Source organism: Ipomoea triloba, chromosome 5 (genome assembly GCF_003576645.1).
Source record: "Ipomoea triloba cultivar NCNSP0323 chromosome 5, ASM357664v1".
Lineage (NCBI taxonomy): Eukaryota > Viridiplantae > Streptophyta > Magnoliopsida > Solanales > Convolvulaceae > Ipomoea > Ipomoea triloba.
Genome location: NC_044920.1, coordinates 29673597 through 29690863, shown reverse-complemented (window position 1 = coordinate 29690863; position 17267 = coordinate 29673597). Strand labels below are relative to the sequence as shown.

The following is a 17267-nucleotide window of genomic DNA, read 5'->3' as shown; positions in this document are numbered from 1 at the left end:
TGGTCCCAGACTTGAGTGTTATCACTCAAAATTGTCCTTCGTCAGTTAATCTGTCAAAAGAGTGTTAAGTGCAAGGATAATTTAGTAATTTCAAATCTAAGTCTTCTCTCCATCTCCTTTACTCCACGGTCTTCTCTCGATCTAGCAGCTTTGGTGAGGCTCCAACGAGTGAGGTGTGGCGGTGGCAATTTTCTCCAACCAACTAACATGCTTTCGACCTTCACCCTCTCCAGATCGATTATATGAATCTTCGACGACGCTTTCTCAGTAGCTTCGAGAATTGCTTGGTTTGCAGTGAGATGAGCGAATTTGGAGCTTGCTTCGAAGTTCGTCGGTCGCTTTTCCGGCGAGTTTGAGAGGCCATTGTAAAGAGCTTCGGAGAAATAGTACGCGTCTCGCTCCGTCGGGTCTCCGAGCTGGGAAACAAAGTCTCTGATTCATAAGTGATTTTACGGCATTCTCTGGCTGGGAATCGGCGAGTCTAGCATAGTCTACCAAGGCTTTTAGTAATGGCTTTGAAGATAAACTCTCCGGAGAACTACCTTCTGCGACGGTGTCGTTTCTCTGTGCTGTTTGCTTAGAGTCCTTAGCGGACGGCGGCAGAGGTTGCGCGGAAATATCATCAGTTCTCGTAGATCCAAGGGTGAAGCTCACTCCTTCTGGGAACCAACAAGGCCGCGTTGGACACTCACCACTCGGAGAAGACGGCGGACTGGCGGTGGCTGCGAGAGACAAGAGTGCGAGACGGAGGAGCGAAGCCCGCAGGGCGTAGGGCAGTCAGCAGAGGGGGTCTGGTGGCTGCGAGATGAGGTGAAATGGTGAATTAAGGATCTAGGGGAGGAAAGAGACCAAGAGGCCGGTCAAAGGAAGCTTAAAGTTGAATTGGCTATTTTGCCCCTATACTTAACACCAGTTTAACAGTTTAACTAACGGAGGACGGTTTTGAGTGATAACACTAAAGTTTGGGACCACCACCAAAGTCATTTAGGATAAAATTGAGAAAAACCACTATAGTCAAGGACAATTTTGGATATTAACTCCTTTGTAATTACATGGTTTTAAGTTCTTGATTTTCAGTGGAAGCAGCATATTAACATTTTTTGTTTGAGCCGGTGAAATTTACTCAATGTACTCCTTCAGATAGTGATTACAAGTTGCTTTTGTCAGTTAAAATTTTTTTTCAAACTTTATATAATACTGCTTCTTTGTTTGAACCGGTGAAGTTTACTCCTTCAGATAGTGATTACAAGCGGTTTTTAACTTTACATAATACCGTTAAGAGTCCCACGTTAAAAAAAAAAGAATATATGAATTTATATGGTAACGAGTTAGACTAACTAATTAATTGAATTCAATTTCACTTTGTTAATATGCTGTGACTTGACCCAATTTTATTACAGCAAATATCAATTCTATACCATTTAGGTGTTAATAGATAAATAACGGAATCTGGATAAAGAGAAAAATATCTCAATAGCTCATGTCATTTTCATTCGCTATTCACATACTTGTGCCCATTTTATCCAGAAAATTGTGAAATTAGGTCTCAGTAATTAACATGAAAGGATAACTAACGTAAAGAGGAAATTACCAAGCTAATAGAAGGTTGAAAATCATCCACCATTCCGGCGCGAAAACCTTCTTGCTCCGCCTGTGCTATCTGTAGCTTGGAAGTAGCTTTGGGCGCCAGTAATGGCGGTTTCATCAACTCATAGCATTTCTGCGGTTCTTTCTACCCTGCGCACCCGAAACCGCCCCGCCATTAACGATCCGGTTTCGCGTCTCTCCAATCCGGCTTCAATCGGCTATCTTCCCAGAAGCACTTATCCCCGCCGCCCATTCGTTATAACCTTATCTTACAGTATGTTGTTCGATCTCGCCCCGTTGCAGATTTCTCTATCTATTCAATTTTAATTGTAATTTTTTTTTTTTAATTTGGTGTTATCAGAATCCAACAATGAGCTTCCACTTGACACGAAAAGACAGCTGCTCGAACAATATGGTCTTGATCTAGACGAGTTTATGTCCGAGCCTTCTCCAAAGGTTTCTCTCTCACACTCACACACTCTCTCGCTTTCGTTCTGTAATTGAGAGTAACATTAGGGTTTTGATGGGGATTATAGCCAAAGAGGAGAAAAGAGCAGGCGAAGAACAGAAGGGGCAAGGCTGTTGTTCCTGAAGAAACCAAGCCTCCCCGGGAGACGCATAGGTTGCTTCAGGTTTGCATTTAACTATTTATTTTGTCATTTCTCTACCTTGTCGGCCAGTGGTGAAATAAATATAGCTGATAATAGTTTATTAGAACTATTGAAGACATTGTGTTATCAACCAATTTTCTGGTTTCAGTTAGGAGTAGTCATTTAGGTGACTTATTCATCTGGTCTAACTGTATTTTATTACTAGATGTTACTGTGAATTGTGAATGCTAATCATTTTCTTATGTGTCCTGGATTTTAAAAATCATGCATATTGTAAGGGTGATATAAAGGCATATATGATTAAATAAATCAATGGCAAGCTCATTATCTGGAAAGGAAGTTTTGGGATTGGAGGATGGAACACATAAAGTTAGCTTTTAATTGATTGCTAAACAAGGTTTTGTTTTCAACTGTATCTGTGGAATCAGATCTAATTTAGTCCTGGCGCCTAATACTTTTGGTCATGTAGGTCTTGGCAGGGACGGCTCGACGGAAGAAGTTGCTCTCACCCAAGGGCATGGATGTACGTCCCATGATGGAAGTTGTTAAAGGTGCAGCATTTGGCATTTTGCAGGTCCACCATACTATCTTTTGTTTGATTTCATTCAGCTTGATATGTGGCAAAGTTCTACCAGATATTTTTCTGCAATTTGGATGAGACAATCATGATATGAATCTATCTTGATGCCTCCACTTGTATCTGTGAAATTGTTCTCAAATGTTTAGGTGGCTGGTGGTTGCCCTGCATCTTTGAGGCCTGGTCGGTGGTTAGACTTGTATAGCGGTACAGGATCTGTTGGTATTGAAGCTATCAGCAGAGGCTGTTCAGAGGTTTGTCCTATGATTGATGTGTGTATTGACAATTTGAGTGATGATATATCTGCATTCGACTTGCCATCTTTGTGATTGGAGTAACTAAGTATTTATTACTGGCTAAGAATGACTAGCTTCCTTGGGATGTCAAACCTGATTATGATGCAATCTTGGCATTTACTTTTGCTATATCATTTTGAACTCTATCTTCATATTACTTTTCATCTTAATTGCCTTTGTTTTTTGGCTTTTTATTTTCTGATCTTGAAAACTTGCAGGTGCATTTTGTTGAGATGGATCCTTGGGTAGTCTCAGATATTCTGCGCCCAAACTTAGAATGGACTGGTTTCCTTGATGCTTCAGTTATACATACTGTCCGTGTTGAAAACTTTTTGGAGCAAGCAGAACATTTTGTTGGTATGTCAGTTCCTCTTGTCCTCCTTCCCCTGCCCCCTAAAAAAATTAAAAAGGATAAGTCTGAAAATTACTACAATAAAAGGAACATGTAAAGCCTCAATTGGTTGCAGTTAACAATTTCGGTTAAAATTTATTTCTACTAGTAAAGGTGAGATAGAGAGATTACTGATTGAAGGCTTGAAGTTACCTCTGCTCATCTAGCCCGTAGACAAAATTAAACCTCTTTCCACCCATAATTTCTCAATATGAGGAAACAATATATGTATGTTGTTCTTTTGGATGCAGGAATAGATTGTGTTTCAAGTTTGAAATGTCTAAAAAAAACTGACAATGCTGTTTTTTTGCCTCACATTTTACAAATCTGACAGATTTGAGATTTCGTTTTGCAGGCAAATATGGGGCTTTTGACTATATTAGTGTCACGCCTCCATACATGGAAGTAGATTATGGCGTATTGATGAATCAAGTTTCAAAATCCTCAGTTGTGGGGGAGGATACCTTCATAGTGAGTCAGTTTTTGTACTTTGTAATTGATATTTTCCTTTTCCAGCAGTTGTTTCTTCTGTTGTTATGGCATTTTGGTGTGTTATAGGTAGTAGAGTACCCTTTAAGAACTGACATGCCAGATTCATGTGGCGGCCTTCTGAAGGTAATGCCTATGGCCATTTTCTTTTTCATGTGTACCATCAAAAGCTAGTTGAGTCCAGGGTAACAGGACTGTCTTAAATGTTTATTTTTACTTAATTTATTTATCTTTGGTGGCCTAAAATCTACAGATATCTGATCGACGGTTTGGTCGAACACATCTAGCCATATATGGACCAAAGTGGGCACAAAAAAGACGAAATCGAGGAAAGACTCCTATGGCCAAAGTAGACACAGTCTGATACAAGTAGAAAGTGGATATGGCAATGTGCAATTTTCTTTTGTGGAAGCCATGTGCATCTCATACTAGACTTAAAAGGGGTGCGACCTGTATTGCCGTCAAACATGGCTATATTGGCATGGTAGTTTTCTGTTGTTCATATACTCTGTCTACTTCTGTGGTTTCATTTTTTGTGCATTGGCATATGATGAATGCTCTTATATATTGCAGGTCAATTACTTCTTTCGCACTTTTTACTATCCTAGCTTTTTGATGAGTATGAGGATCTACCGGTTGCCTAGGCATAACATTCTGAGCCATTTGTGAGAAAGCAACATTGTTAGTTTCTACTGAAAATTTTAGTTTAGTAGCTGATCTGTACCTATATAAAACACTTTCTTCAATTCTGTAAGTTATTAATCAAATTACCATCACTTTTACAGTGTGCTGATGTTCAGTGACACTCACTATAAGGGATTTATCTGTTTTTAGTAGGATGCTGCAATGCATTTTGGGTTCCAAGAGAGTTTCATTGGCCCTTGCTTTAATTATGTATATTAGAACTATTCCTGTAAATGGTGTTTTGTGCTGAACAGCATTTAGTACTTGTCGGTTTTTATGATTACTGTCTTCTCACTCTGGATTCAGATAACAAATTAAGTTGAATTGAGCAGAATACTTGATAATGCCAAAACACTGACCTTTCAGGACACTCTTAACCCAAATCTGCATATTTACATATTTCCATAGCTGTGTTTAGTCTCCTTTTTCCTTCTTTTTGTTTTGTCAATTCCTATAATGTTAACTTTATGACAAAGTGTGAAATACCAATATTAAATCGAGGATCCCATGGACAATTGGACACCCATCATTTTTTTTGGGGAGGGGGGTGGGGGGTGGGGGTAGGGGGTGGGTGGGGAGGGTGGAGATTTGGTTGGTCTTGGTTTTTTGTTTTCTTGAATCTTGAGAGGGGGCTGTGAAATGGAGAAAAAGAGGGCATTGGGTGACCCTGCAAACAGCTCCTTTTATGGATGCTGCTTGGACCAAGTATTTGTTGAGCTGATTGTCTATCAGTTCTTGTGATAAATAATACTAAGCATGTTGCTAGCTAATTTGAAGTCTTAGAGGCCATCTCAGGATCGACGAACAATTCTGTGAATCTAAGTGAAAAAGATGTATCTTTTTTTTTAAACATAGATAGTGGACAGTGTTATTTGGCACCTTGAGTTTCATCTAAACAAGCCTCTACCTTTTTCTTTCAACAAAAAATGGATTAAGAGGGGTTGTTTATCCAATGAGCCATGATTATTGCGTGGTGAATTGTTGCTAGTTTGATATTGGTGGTGTTACAGTTATACTTGGGGTGATTTGATGGTGATAAGTTAAAACCATAAATAATATTTACTACAATGTACTTTGCTTTCCACTTTTTCAGTGTATCCCCATGAAGGACGGTTTGGATGATAGGTGCTTTCATTCTTTCTCACTTCTACATCCTTACTTTATGTTCCCGGTTTCTTGCTGTCTTTGATCATTCACTGGTATGTTTTAACATATGCAATTCAATAACTACTTCATACACTATCTTGTAGATTCGCAAAGGACTGCACACTGGTAGGCCTCGATGAAAAACACCTACTTAGTACTTACTGTTTGGTGAACTTGTATATCTTTTTCAGGTTCCGCCTTTAACTTATATACTATTTAGTTTTCAACATTTTCGAGAGCGTTCCCTGACGATATATTCCCTGTTACTGCTAGAAAAGTGACTCTAATAATATGCTCAATTAGGCATGACATCTTGTCTATCTTCCCTGAGTGTTACCGTCATTTTCTTGCATTTTGGGATACTGTGGTGGTAGATAAACTAATTAGACAGGCAGAGTGAAGGTGAGTTTGTTTGTTTGAGAATAGTAACCTTTCACATTGATTTGGAGTTGTTTAACCGATACCAGGAAAAGTAGGCGCCAGGTATAACCCCAATTTAGACGGGATTGCCAATAGAGGACAAATCCATATTACTCGAGAGACTTTAGCTGCTATTAACTTAATTTTTTTAAGGACTGAGGATGTCTATTTGCGTATTGCAGAGACTGCAGTGTGTATGTTACTTTGTCCCTTCGTCGTTTAGGATGAAATATTGTCAGTGATAGTGGTGGAAATGGGAAAGAGGAGCCCAGCTAATCAGACAGACACACTACATCTGTCATACTTTGTCAGGGTATTGTGTTTTTCTTCCCTTTTGTCTTCTGCTGTTCATAAACTAGCCAAAGAACGATGAATGATGAAACAGGGATTAGTATAAAATACTGGATGAAAGGAAATGGAAAATCCAATGTCATTTTCCAAGTGGGACATTCCAACAAGAAGGGTGGAAATAAAGTGAGACACCAAAGCTTCTCTTTCCCTTTAAAACGAACTGTGCCTGAAAAATAAAGGGGAGTGTCCCATTGGCTGTTGCATGAAAATGCACACACCAAAGTAAAGGAATAGTTCCCAATGAAACCAATCAACCTAAAGCAGTATGGGACAACTAACTTTGTTTTTAAATAGTTTTCTTTTTCTAATTTTAATTGTTTTTCCCTCTTCTTGCTTTTTGTTTCTTTTTTTTTCTTTGGTTGTACAGAATAAACTGTTGCCATCCCATGTATAAAAGTCTTGGCTATGATAGTTGGTCTTTAAAAACCGAGTGACAGAATTGCTTGTGTTCTCTACAGACACAACTGCTTATTACCCACCTTCATATTTATGTTTGAAAATTTTGATCTGTTAGCTCCTACCTGGCTACCTGCAACATATTCGTCTTAACAGAAATATGGTGGTGTTGTCCTCCCGGCCTTTACGCCTAGCTTATGCTGAGTTGAAGTTCGGTAGCAGAGAGTAGCGGGGGGAAAGAGATGGCTGGAAGGGGTGGTGGATCAAGCACTGTGAAGGCTTCGTTAGCGGCTGTTTTATTTGTTAGTTTTCTCTGGTTTTTGTTTGTAGGAGTTTTGGCCAACAACCAGGCAACAAAAGCTGACATAGTAGAGGCCACGATGATCCCCCCGAGAAACTTCGACATTTGGAAGCTGATAAGAAGCAAGAGACGACATTCTCTTCATCACACCTCTGATTTCAACTATGTCAGCAAAAGAAGAGTACCAAATGGACCTGACCCTATTCACAACAGGTATTCTCGCTCTGCCTGCAGTCTCTTCATTATTTTAACGTATTAGAACGTTACAATTCATCTATCGAGTAGGATTTTTATCGACGTTTTCTACAATTTGTTCTTCAGGAGAGCGGGTGAATACAGACAACCGCCTCTTCAACACTGAGTACAAAACCAGTTCCCATGAAGCAGCTGGAGACTGCAGTTCATATGCAAATGCTTTATTAGTTTACGTCATTAATCTGTCAAGACATCCTAGATTAAGTTTCCATCGTTTTTTGTTGTTCTGGCAATGTCGGTTTTGTGCTGAATGTAAAACATTGAGAAAACGAAGCGTGATTGTAGAGATCAAAGACTGAAATTACAAGCAGCAACTTGAAGCTAAAAATGGTGGTTGTATGCAGGGTGTTAACAAAGGCCACAGCTTTTTGAGGGGAGTCATATGATAGTCATAGGTATGTGTTTGTCTGCACTTTTTAAGATTTATGGATTGGATTTAATTTTATTTGCATTGCAGAAGAAAAAGAAAAGAAAAGAAAATGAGAGAATTACAGTGAAAAAAAGTGGAGTGCTTCCCAAGAAATCTAACCGTGTGTGAATTAAAGGAGCATTGCCTTTGCTTTTAACGATTTGATTGCCTCTTTTTGCACCAAATGGCTTGTGTTTCCCAGATAAAGCAGTAGCACGGGTTTAGTCTTAAAGCTGTTCTTTCCCCAACATTTTTTCTTCTTTGCCTTGATTTGTGCTCACCATTTTTTTTTAAATCCTTTGTTATCAACTCGATTGGCACCGGTGCTTTTTATATTGCATAATTTTGGAGTTATTGTAGAGAAAAAAGATGATATTACTTGATATAATTTTTAAAATATACATGATTGTACTTGGTGCAAAAGACTTGTGTCAGCCAACATTGTAAACCTTCCTAAATGAATGAAAATTTTAGGATGTCACAAGACATGAGAACATACGCTAAGGAAACCAACATTGAAATATTGAACGTGAGCTTTGATTGGATAGCCTTATTGACATCAAGGTTGCAAATTATACCATGGACCAATCCAAAAATAACTTTTAAATTTTGTACCTGTAACAATTTTTGTATACATAACTATCATATTATGTGTCAGCAATTATCAAGTTATTTGTTTACATGTACAAAAATTGTTAACTGTAGATACAAAATGTGTTAACTAAAGGTACATAATTTTTGTATCAGCATTTACCATGCAAATGAATCATGGTCCATGGTATAACAATTGGTATACAGTATAACAAAAAATAATATGCATAATTTCATTTAATACTATTGACATAGGTGACCAAAAAAATCATTCCAATTGGATAAAGTGTGGGTCTTGGATCCTTTTTAGGTCTGATTAGACTGTCTTAGAGAGAAAGTGAGACCGGGTCAAAAGTAGTGAGATTCAAAGTTTAAACGCATGGAAGGAATTATCCTTCATTGTCTGTCGGTTCATGCCTACACCCACACAATCCCTCAAATTTTGGGTTCCTAGACTCATGTAGATTTTGATGTGTGTGACTGTGTGGATACAAATGCATATGTATTCTCTACCTGAACTCATGACAGATATTTTTTATTCTACCCGAGTTCATCATGATCCCGGTTATCCACTGTTCAAACCCCCTATATTAGCAATTGTTATACCATAGACCAAGGTTCATAATGCATTGTGAACTCTAATACAAAAATTTTGTACATTCAGTGAACAGTTTCTGTATGTAAACAATTAACTTGACAATTGCCAACACATAACATGATAGCTACAAGTACAGAAACTTTCAACTACAGATACTGAATCTTAAGGTTATTTTTGTACCAAAGTCTACAATGCAAGGTAGACCCTGATCCATGGTATAATTTACCTTATATTAGGGTTCAAGAAAGTCGGGTACTCGAAAATAACAGATCCATTACCCCTCCTTTAACTCACTAGTCAGTATACATACAAGGTATATACATACATGCCATTAAATCATGAATATATCAACAGCTTCTGGTTAGGAGTTTTTTTCCAATGCTGAAAATTCAAGATTGGAGGTGTAAATTACAAATGTCAATATAGAACAATAACCATCAGTTGCTTTTGATCCAACAAGTACTTGACAAAAGGAAGGTTTATGAACTAAATCATGGTATACAGCCATAGTAACACACGTATTTTCAAAACCCGATAGTAAAAAGGACATTACATTACAACACTTACACTAGAGGCATACGAGAAAGCGTACCAGATTAGAGGAACATTTGGCAAGGCACAATGATTTTTCATGCCTTGTGCATATATTTCTGGTTACATAGGACTGGTAGTATCTTGTTCGTTGAAAATTAGAGGGAATTCGTCGTATTGTTCAGAGATACCTTGCTGTGCAGCCATTTTGTTCAACGCTTCGTATGCCTGATACATCGACCACCTTTCCTTGGAGCGAGAGACAACACAATTGCACGCGATTCTTAGGAACTGCACAATCTGCTCATCGTGGCCCCTCCCACATATGCTCTTATCAATGACATCCTTAATACGACCTGATCCAGAGTGCTGATTTACCCAGTCCACCAGGTTGCCTTTAAAACCTTCTTCAGCAGTGGTGACTTCGAGTGGTTTTTGCCCGGTAGCCAACTCTAGAAGGACAACTCCGAAGCTGTAAGCATCTCCCTTCGTTGAGGGAATCATTGTGCTCGAGTACTCGGGAGCTACATACCCGAATTCACCTAAATCCCCCTTCAGAAAACTAGTCTCGTGTGCATCAGGAGGTGCCATAAGCCTCACCAACCCGAAATCCATTATCCTGGCATCAAAATCCTCGTCCAGAAGAATAACGTGAGAACTGAAATTCTGGTGCAGGATTGGCGGTTGACAACCGTGGTGAAGCCAGGCAAGCCCCCTGCCCGCACCTAGGCCAATCCTAAACCTAGTAGGCCAATCCAGCACATCGAGATTTCCATGCAACAACGAAAACAAAGTCCCATTGGATAGGTGCTTATACACCAAAAGCTTCTCCTCCTCCACAGTACAGAACCCCAGAAGTGGCACCAGATTCGGATGCCTGAGCTGCCCTAACCTATGCATTTCCATCCTAAACTGCTTCTCCCCCATCTTGCAATTACTCAGCCGCTTAATTGCCAGCACAGAACCATCACGCAGGATAGCCTTGTAGGCCGTCCCAGTCCTGATCGAGTTTATGATGTTCTCCGTGCTAAAATTGTTGGTTGCAGCCAACAAATCCACCACCTTAACCTTCACGAGCGGTTTCTGGAATAACACAACTTGAGTAAGCCTATGATCTCTGAATATCCCAACCCAACTATCCGATTCCGCCTTCCCAACTCCATACCCTTTCTTCCTCCTATTGTTGGCAGACTTTGTGAAATACCAATACCATGCTCCAAACCCTAACAGCATAGATGCAGCAGCCCCAAAAACACCAGCTGCAATTATTATAGCCAAGTTTTTCTTGCTTAATCCTCCACATTTCCCAGCCGGCCCGCCGCAAAGATCAGTTCCCCCAAAATCAAACCCGGATGGATCCAAGCCGTCAAAAGACGCCGGAAGCCTACCGGAAAGATCATTATTCGCTACAGAAAGTGTCTTCAGCCTACCCAAACTAGCAATCTGAGACGGAATGTTTCCAGTCAATTTGTTATCATTAAGTATCAGCTTATTCAAATACGTGCAATTACCGAGATCCGGTGGAATTGGCCCGGTCAAATCGTTGCTCGACAAGTCTAGGGTTACTAAATAAGGCAACCAACGACAAATTTCAGAAGGTATGGTACCGGAGAGTCCATTACCGGAGAGATCCAGGTTCTGCAAGCTGTGACAGTCCTGCAACGCGCCGGGAACCTCGCCGCCGAGGTTCAACTCCCGGAGCTCCAATCCGATCACGCGATTCTCGTTGTCGTTCCAGCACGCCACGCCGACGAACTTGCAGATGAACCCCGCCGTCGTGTTGTCGAAGTTCCACAGCCCTAAATTCCCGTCCGGATCCCTAAACGACGACTTCACGCCTCGCAAACACTTGACGTCATCTTCACCCGCCCCAATTCCGAACAACACCACAAAAATCGAAAGCTTCAAAAAACCGGAAAACCCTAACCCGAACCCAACCATCCTAAAATCTGCTCAGTTCTTCTACAGCTTCAGAGCTCTTCTTCTTCCACTGATCCAGATGAGAAGTTTGGTATGCAGCGTTGAACTGTAGAGGCATGGACTTTCAAAACCGAAAGCTATTTCCCATTTCTTTTGTAATTTTGGGTCAATTGTTTAATATTATCCGTTTTGTCTTCTTGTGATTTACAAGGTAGCTGATCAATAATGGAATTACCAGTATATTTGACTGGATATTTTTAGGTCTTAGGTGGGATTTGAAAATTGGTTTAGTGTCTAAGATGATGACAACAAACTCTTTGTGAAAGGTAATGGAGTCTTGACCGTTTAAAATTGATACTTTTACACATCGCACTTTTTTGAATCATACCTAATACTCTGACCATGGAATATTATAGAAGTGGCTGTAAATTTGTTTTCTTTATGTTAAAAATGTTATTCACTAGCCCATAAATAAGTAGTCGATTGAGTGAGATATGATTGTAATATAATTTTTTTAATGTGCGATTCATCCTAGTGTAGTGATTACAACCAAAAGAAGTTGTAAATTGAGGGATTTGGGTGAAGTGCCAAGTAAATGGCAAATTACCACAAAAAGATAAATCATAGTTGACTAGTTCAAAATATGAAGATCGATAGATAACTTTCATCTTCAGATGAAGTTAAATTTGAAACATTATGGTTATCAAACTGAATATTTTGACTAACTTTTTCTTTGAGTAATGAAGAAACCACTAGTAACTACCCAATAGTATACATTGAGTAAATATTACCTTATGGTCTTAGTCGGCAAATGGCATAATGAGGTATACTAGTTTAAGTTGCATGTAACTAATCAATTGAAACTAAAAAGTTAATAAGCAACTAATATGATTATGACTATACAATATACACCCCTTACGTCAATTGAAACTAAAAAGTTAATAAGCAACTAATATGATTATGACTATACAATATACACCCCTTACGTCACATTTTACATGTCTTATTTGCTATTCATTAGTTAAACGAATCATTCTTATTTGCTTATTTTCTTTAGTATGTTTTAATTATTTTTAAGTTTGATTTTTTGTGTTCAATATCACTTTTAATGTAGTTTTAAATATATAAATTTTATATACGGAACCAAACAAATAAAATAAGATGTCATGATGTTGGTTCTTTTGTATTCATTCATATCTTATCATTTTTTTCTCTTTTGTGCCTGTATTTTTTCCTTTTTACTAAGATATATCTATATATACCAAGTCTGTAATGATGGCCAGCCAGTAACTTATTGCTCAAAAAATGCAAAATTTCAAAATGCTAATCAAATTAGTTTTTTCAATCAAATTTTTGAGAAAGTCATTTTGCATGTAATCAACTATCAACTAACAGACAATTAACATTATTTTACAATCAATTAATATTATAAACTAGTCAAACCACTAACTCAATCAGCTAACAACTATTTAGGATATGATAATTCCTGGTATTGGGAAGGTGACCTTTATGGACAATATTATGTTAAAAGTGCTTATAAATTTCTAGAGGGGCTAAATGCCTTATGGTCAAGGGGCATAGCTGTGGCTCGCCCTTCCAAGTGAAAGGTCATAGATTCGATTTCCCAGTGGGGGTGTTGGGAGTTGGTATATGAGTAATTTATATATTATTATATTTTTTTTTAAATTAAACAATATAATAAATTATGGGTACCCATTTGCATATACCACGTGCATATAGGTAAGTATATATACATGTTTTACAACAACGATGAATTGGAAGATTGATGCAATTAAACACACTCAACAATCATTATTGTTCAAATGTAAATAATAACACTGAATATGGATGGCAAGCCAACCAGTATGGCAAATAGTTTCTCTGTCCAATTATCACTAAGCTAGCTAGCAGTAATCGAAGATAATAATAACAATAAACGAAGGCATTATAAATAAATTAAAGCTAAGCTAACCAGCTTTGTTATATGAAACCAACTTGATCAGCACTTTGCTCCTTAATTGAATTGAACTTAAATGTGCTTCATACAGTTAGGGCTCGGGCTCTCCACTGATACTTATTCCACATATCAACCACATTTTCAATGGAATCCTTATTCCACATATCAACCACATTTTCAATGGAATCAGACTCCTCAGCATTGTCCTCTGCCAAGACCTTACTCTCTGACCCTCCTTTTTCTTCATCATCATATTTATGAAATCTTGAATCACTATCCTGACCAATCAGCATCCGCGCCCCGCAATCCACACTCAGAATATTGTACTCGAAATAATACTCAAAATCATTCACAAGAATCTTCCCGCCAATACATCCAACAGCTAATCTACCGTGCAAGAACCCAAGATCCTCCCTACTCCGACTAATAATCCTATCCAACTTGGAAACCCCATCCAACTTGGAAACTCCTTCATCACTGGGCTTAAGTTCCACCGACACCCGAATATTCATCGTGTAGCCGCTCAAACTATGCAGCACAGAGAAGCTCTCCGGCGTGCACAGAAACGAAATCCACGATGGGGTGAACACCGCCGTTGTTGACGCAACATCTTCGCCCAGCAGCCATAAAAAAAAGTCGCGGGATAATGGTGATGATCTTGAATTCCAGTAGGCCTTCGCGGGGGTTCTCACCACTATGATATCGGAGAATTCCCAAAGCTGTTTATGGGTGGTTCTCCAGCAAGAAAAGAAATCGCTCAAACGCTCCTTGAATAGCTCTTCTGAGATCATGGTTGCAGGGTTGGCGGGATTGAGGGGTAGGTTTAGGTTTCTCCCACCAAGAATATAATTGTTATTGCTATGCAGCCAGAAACTCAAGGTGGTTCTTAAATGTGTGGGTCTCCGTTCAATTCGTCGTGGAAGGGGACGATAGCGGAGATAGATCAGACCTACTATAACTCTGCTACGTAAGAGTGTTTTTTTTTTGGAGAATTCTTTTTTATTTATTTGTGAAAATACAATATCTAGTTTATTTTTCTAGGGTTGTGTGTTTTTGTATTGGAATTGTTAGCCTCTAGAATATAATTTGTGTATTTTTAATATTAAAATTGTGAACTTTTAGAATATAAATTGTGTTTTTAATTCAAAACACATAACATAATTGAAAATTTGCAATTAAAGTACAGGGTGTCACTTCGGTTCGGTAAAACTGAACCGAACCGAACCAAACCAAACTGAAGTAGTTCGGTTCGGTTTTTTTAAACATATATATAAATAAATAAATAAATAAATATATATATATATAATAATAACCCTAATAATAATTAATGATTGAAACTGGAATTTCAAAATTCCAATTGGAATTCAAATTCCAATTTGAAGTTTACTGGAATTCGTTCCAGTTTAAACTTGAATGGATTCTAGTAGTTTAAATGGAATGGAATTCAAACTAGAATCCATTCAAGTTTAAACTGGAACGAATTCTAGTTTATGTATATTTAATTCTAGTTTATGAATATTTCAAAACTATTATATTAACTAGTCATCGGGCACGCGCTTTGCGCGAAACGACATGCCCAATGACCAATTAATGTGTTGATAATTTTTTGAGAATATTTATTTAATTTTACTTAATTGTTTTTTGAGTACTACTTACTCTGTTACAATGTAGCATATGTTCATAACTACTTTTTCAACCTACTGAAGCACAAAGAGTGAACAGCATCGCCTCTACTGAGTCTCAAACCTACACCTTCTACATGGAGGTGCAATCCGGTGCCATTAAACCACAAATAAGACTTTAAATAAGAATTAAAAATCATCAAATTAAGGATAGAACATTTGATGCGGTCAAAAGTGGCAAAATATCATACATATTTGAGCATTATAGCTAAAGTTTAAAATGGATAGATGTGAGGTGACAGAATTATCCAAGATTGACCAATTTTGATTTTTCATTGGTAATCTCATCGTCTGCAAAAGTATTTGAAGGCTGATTTGAAGTGTCATCATAGATCAGTTTTCGCTTCAATCTTTTAGCGTGTGTAACTTTTTTTCCTCTTGTAAAGATTTAATTGAATACTTTATTTGCTCAATTCCCCTAAAATTTTGCCTTTTGCATAGGAGTTCTACTTTAAAAGTTTTGTTGTTCAACTTCTCTTTAACGTTTTGTATATCAACAGACTCATTCTACAAGTCATTGTTTTCGGTAACTTCAATGCTCATCAACGTCATGCCTAATGATCAATTAATGTGTTCTAATTTTTAAGTAATACATATAAATATTAATAAATATTATATGAGAAATTAAATGTGTACATAAATACATTATTATTCACTTTGTTCATTTTATTTGTCCTATTGACTATTCATTAGTCAAACCAAATCTTTATTCTTAGGTTAATTTTAGTAAGCAACATGATACATTGTTCTATAATACACCCACTCTGCCACCGCTTCAACGAAACTCCTATGAGCCATATTAGGTTCATAATAGCTAACTTTACATCTTTTCAGATTTCAGTTTCTAGCTTATAGCTTTTCAGCTTTTAGCTACTTCTCAACTTTCTGCTACCGTTTTAGTTAAAGTTTGCGAAACATAGCTAAAGTGTTTCTACTGCCCCAAAGTATCCAATTGACATCCTATAAGAAGCAAATTCTAATGACTTTTTTTTTATTCAGACATCTTAATAATATGTTTGAATTTATTACCGAAATGGTCCATCGACTATTACGAAATTACCAACTTGGTCCTCGACAATTTTTCATGTCCAATTTAGTCTCTCGACTTTGAAATTTTTAATCAATTTGGTCCTCCGTTTATTTTACCGTTAAACATCCGTTAAATCGGGATCAAATTGATAATTTTGCTATAGTCAAGGGACTAAAGTGGTAATTTTTTAATAGTCAAGGGACCAAATTGGTAACTAATTTTTCACTGAAATGGTCACTTGACTATTGAAAAATTACCAATTTGGTCCCTTGACTATAGCAAAATTACCAATTTGGTCCCGATTTAACGGATGTTTAACGGTAAAATAAATGGAGGACCGAATTGGTTAAAAATTTCAAAGTCGAGGGACTAAATTGGACACGAAAAATTGTCGAGGGCCAAATTGATAATTTCTCAATAGTCGAGGGACCATTTCGGTAATAAACTCTTTTTTTTTAATAACGGTCACTTTTTTTTTTTTTTTTGAAAATAACGGTCACTATTTGAGAGTGAAGACAATATGTCCATATAAATACTACTTCAATGTAAAATTCACATTAGAAATACTTTACCACTACTCCTTCAGTCCTTATACTGTGGACCATGAGTCATGGTTAATACTGCAGTTGCGTTGAACTGATACTGCAGTTGTGTTGAAATGATACTGCAGTTGTGTTAAAAGGGAACTGCAGTTGCGCGAAACAGAGGTCGTGTCATTCATCTGATACTGCAGTTGTGTTGAAAGGATACTGCTGTTGTGTTGAATGGATGAACGGTCTCGGTTCTGTGCATCTGCAGTTTCCTTTCAACACTACTGCAGTATCTTTTCAGCACAACTGCAGTATCCTTTCAATACAACTGCAGTATCAGCTATGATCATGGTCCACCATATAATTTGCGCTACTCCTTTTGTGGCTATTTTTGAAATATTTAGTAAATATCTATTAGTTGGATTAGTTGATAGGATTAGCTATGGTATAAACATGTTTGGTAAATTGATTATTAGTTAAATCACATATAAAATTACTTTCTCAAAAAACAACTA

At 37.6% G+C, this 17267-nt stretch overlaps 3 protein-coding genes across 3 annotated transcripts; 2 read left to right on the top strand and 1 right to left on the bottom strand.

Moving 5' to 3' along the window:
• Positions 1-1541: 1541 nt before the first annotated feature.
• Positions 1542-4915, top strand: LOC116019024 (putative rRNA methyltransferase YlbH). Its single transcript, XM_031259090.1, has 10 exons — positions 1542-1861; positions 1949-2043; positions 2124-2219; positions 2668-2772; positions 2925-3029; positions 3290-3428; positions 3818-3933; positions 4021-4077; positions 4205-4435; positions 4525-4915. Exons 1-9 carry the CDS (start codon positions 1693-1695, stop codon positions 4313-4315), a joined length of 993 nt encoding a protein of 330 aa, XP_031114950.1. The 5' UTR covers positions 1542-1692; the 3' UTR covers positions 4316-4435; positions 4525-4915.
• Positions 4916-5986: 1071 nt separating this feature from the next.
• Positions 5987-8161, top strand: LOC116019492 (CLAVATA3/ESR (CLE)-related protein 25-like). Its single transcript, XM_031259715.1, has 2 exons — positions 5987-7462; positions 7571-8161. The coding sequence occupies exons 1-2, from the start codon at positions 7191-7193 to the stop codon at positions 7608-7610; spliced, it is 312 nt and encodes a 103-aa protein (XP_031115575.1). The 5' UTR covers positions 5987-7190; the 3' UTR covers positions 7611-8161.
• Positions 8162-9433: 1272 nt separating this feature from the next.
• On the bottom strand, positions 9434-11709 carry LOC116019717 (probable inactive receptor kinase At1g27190). The gene has a single exon (XM_031260020.1). The coding sequence runs from the start codon at positions 11572-11574 to the stop codon at positions 9757-9759; it is 1818 nt and encodes a 605-aa protein (XP_031115880.1). The 5' UTR covers positions 11575-11709; the 3' UTR covers positions 9434-9756.
• Positions 11710-17267: the final 5558 nt, after the last annotated feature.

Coding starts and splice junctions, on each gene's coding strand:
- LOC116019024 (XM_031259090.1), top strand. CDS start 1,693: ATGGCGGTTTCATCAACTCATAGCATTTCTGCGGTTCTTTCTACCCTG. Junction 1,862..1,948: donor CGTTATAACCTTATCTTACA/GTATGTTGTTCG, acceptor TGGTGTTATCAG/AATCCAACAATGAGCTTCCA. Junction 2,220..2,667: donor AGACGCATAGGTTGCTTCAG/GTTTGCATTTAA, acceptor TTGGTCATGTAG/GTCTTGGCAGGGACGGCTCG.
- LOC116019492 (XM_031259715.1), top strand. CDS start 7,191: ATGGCTGGAAGGGGTGGTGGATCAAGCACTGTGAAGGCTTCGTTAGCG. Junction 7,463..7,570: donor CCTGACCCTATTCACAACAG/GTATTCTCGCTC, acceptor TTTGTTCTTCAG/GAGAGCGGGTGAATACAGAC.
- LOC116019717 (XM_031260020.1), bottom strand. CDS start 11,574: ATGGTTGGGTTCGGGTTAGGGTTTTCCGGTTTTTTGAAGCTTTCGATT.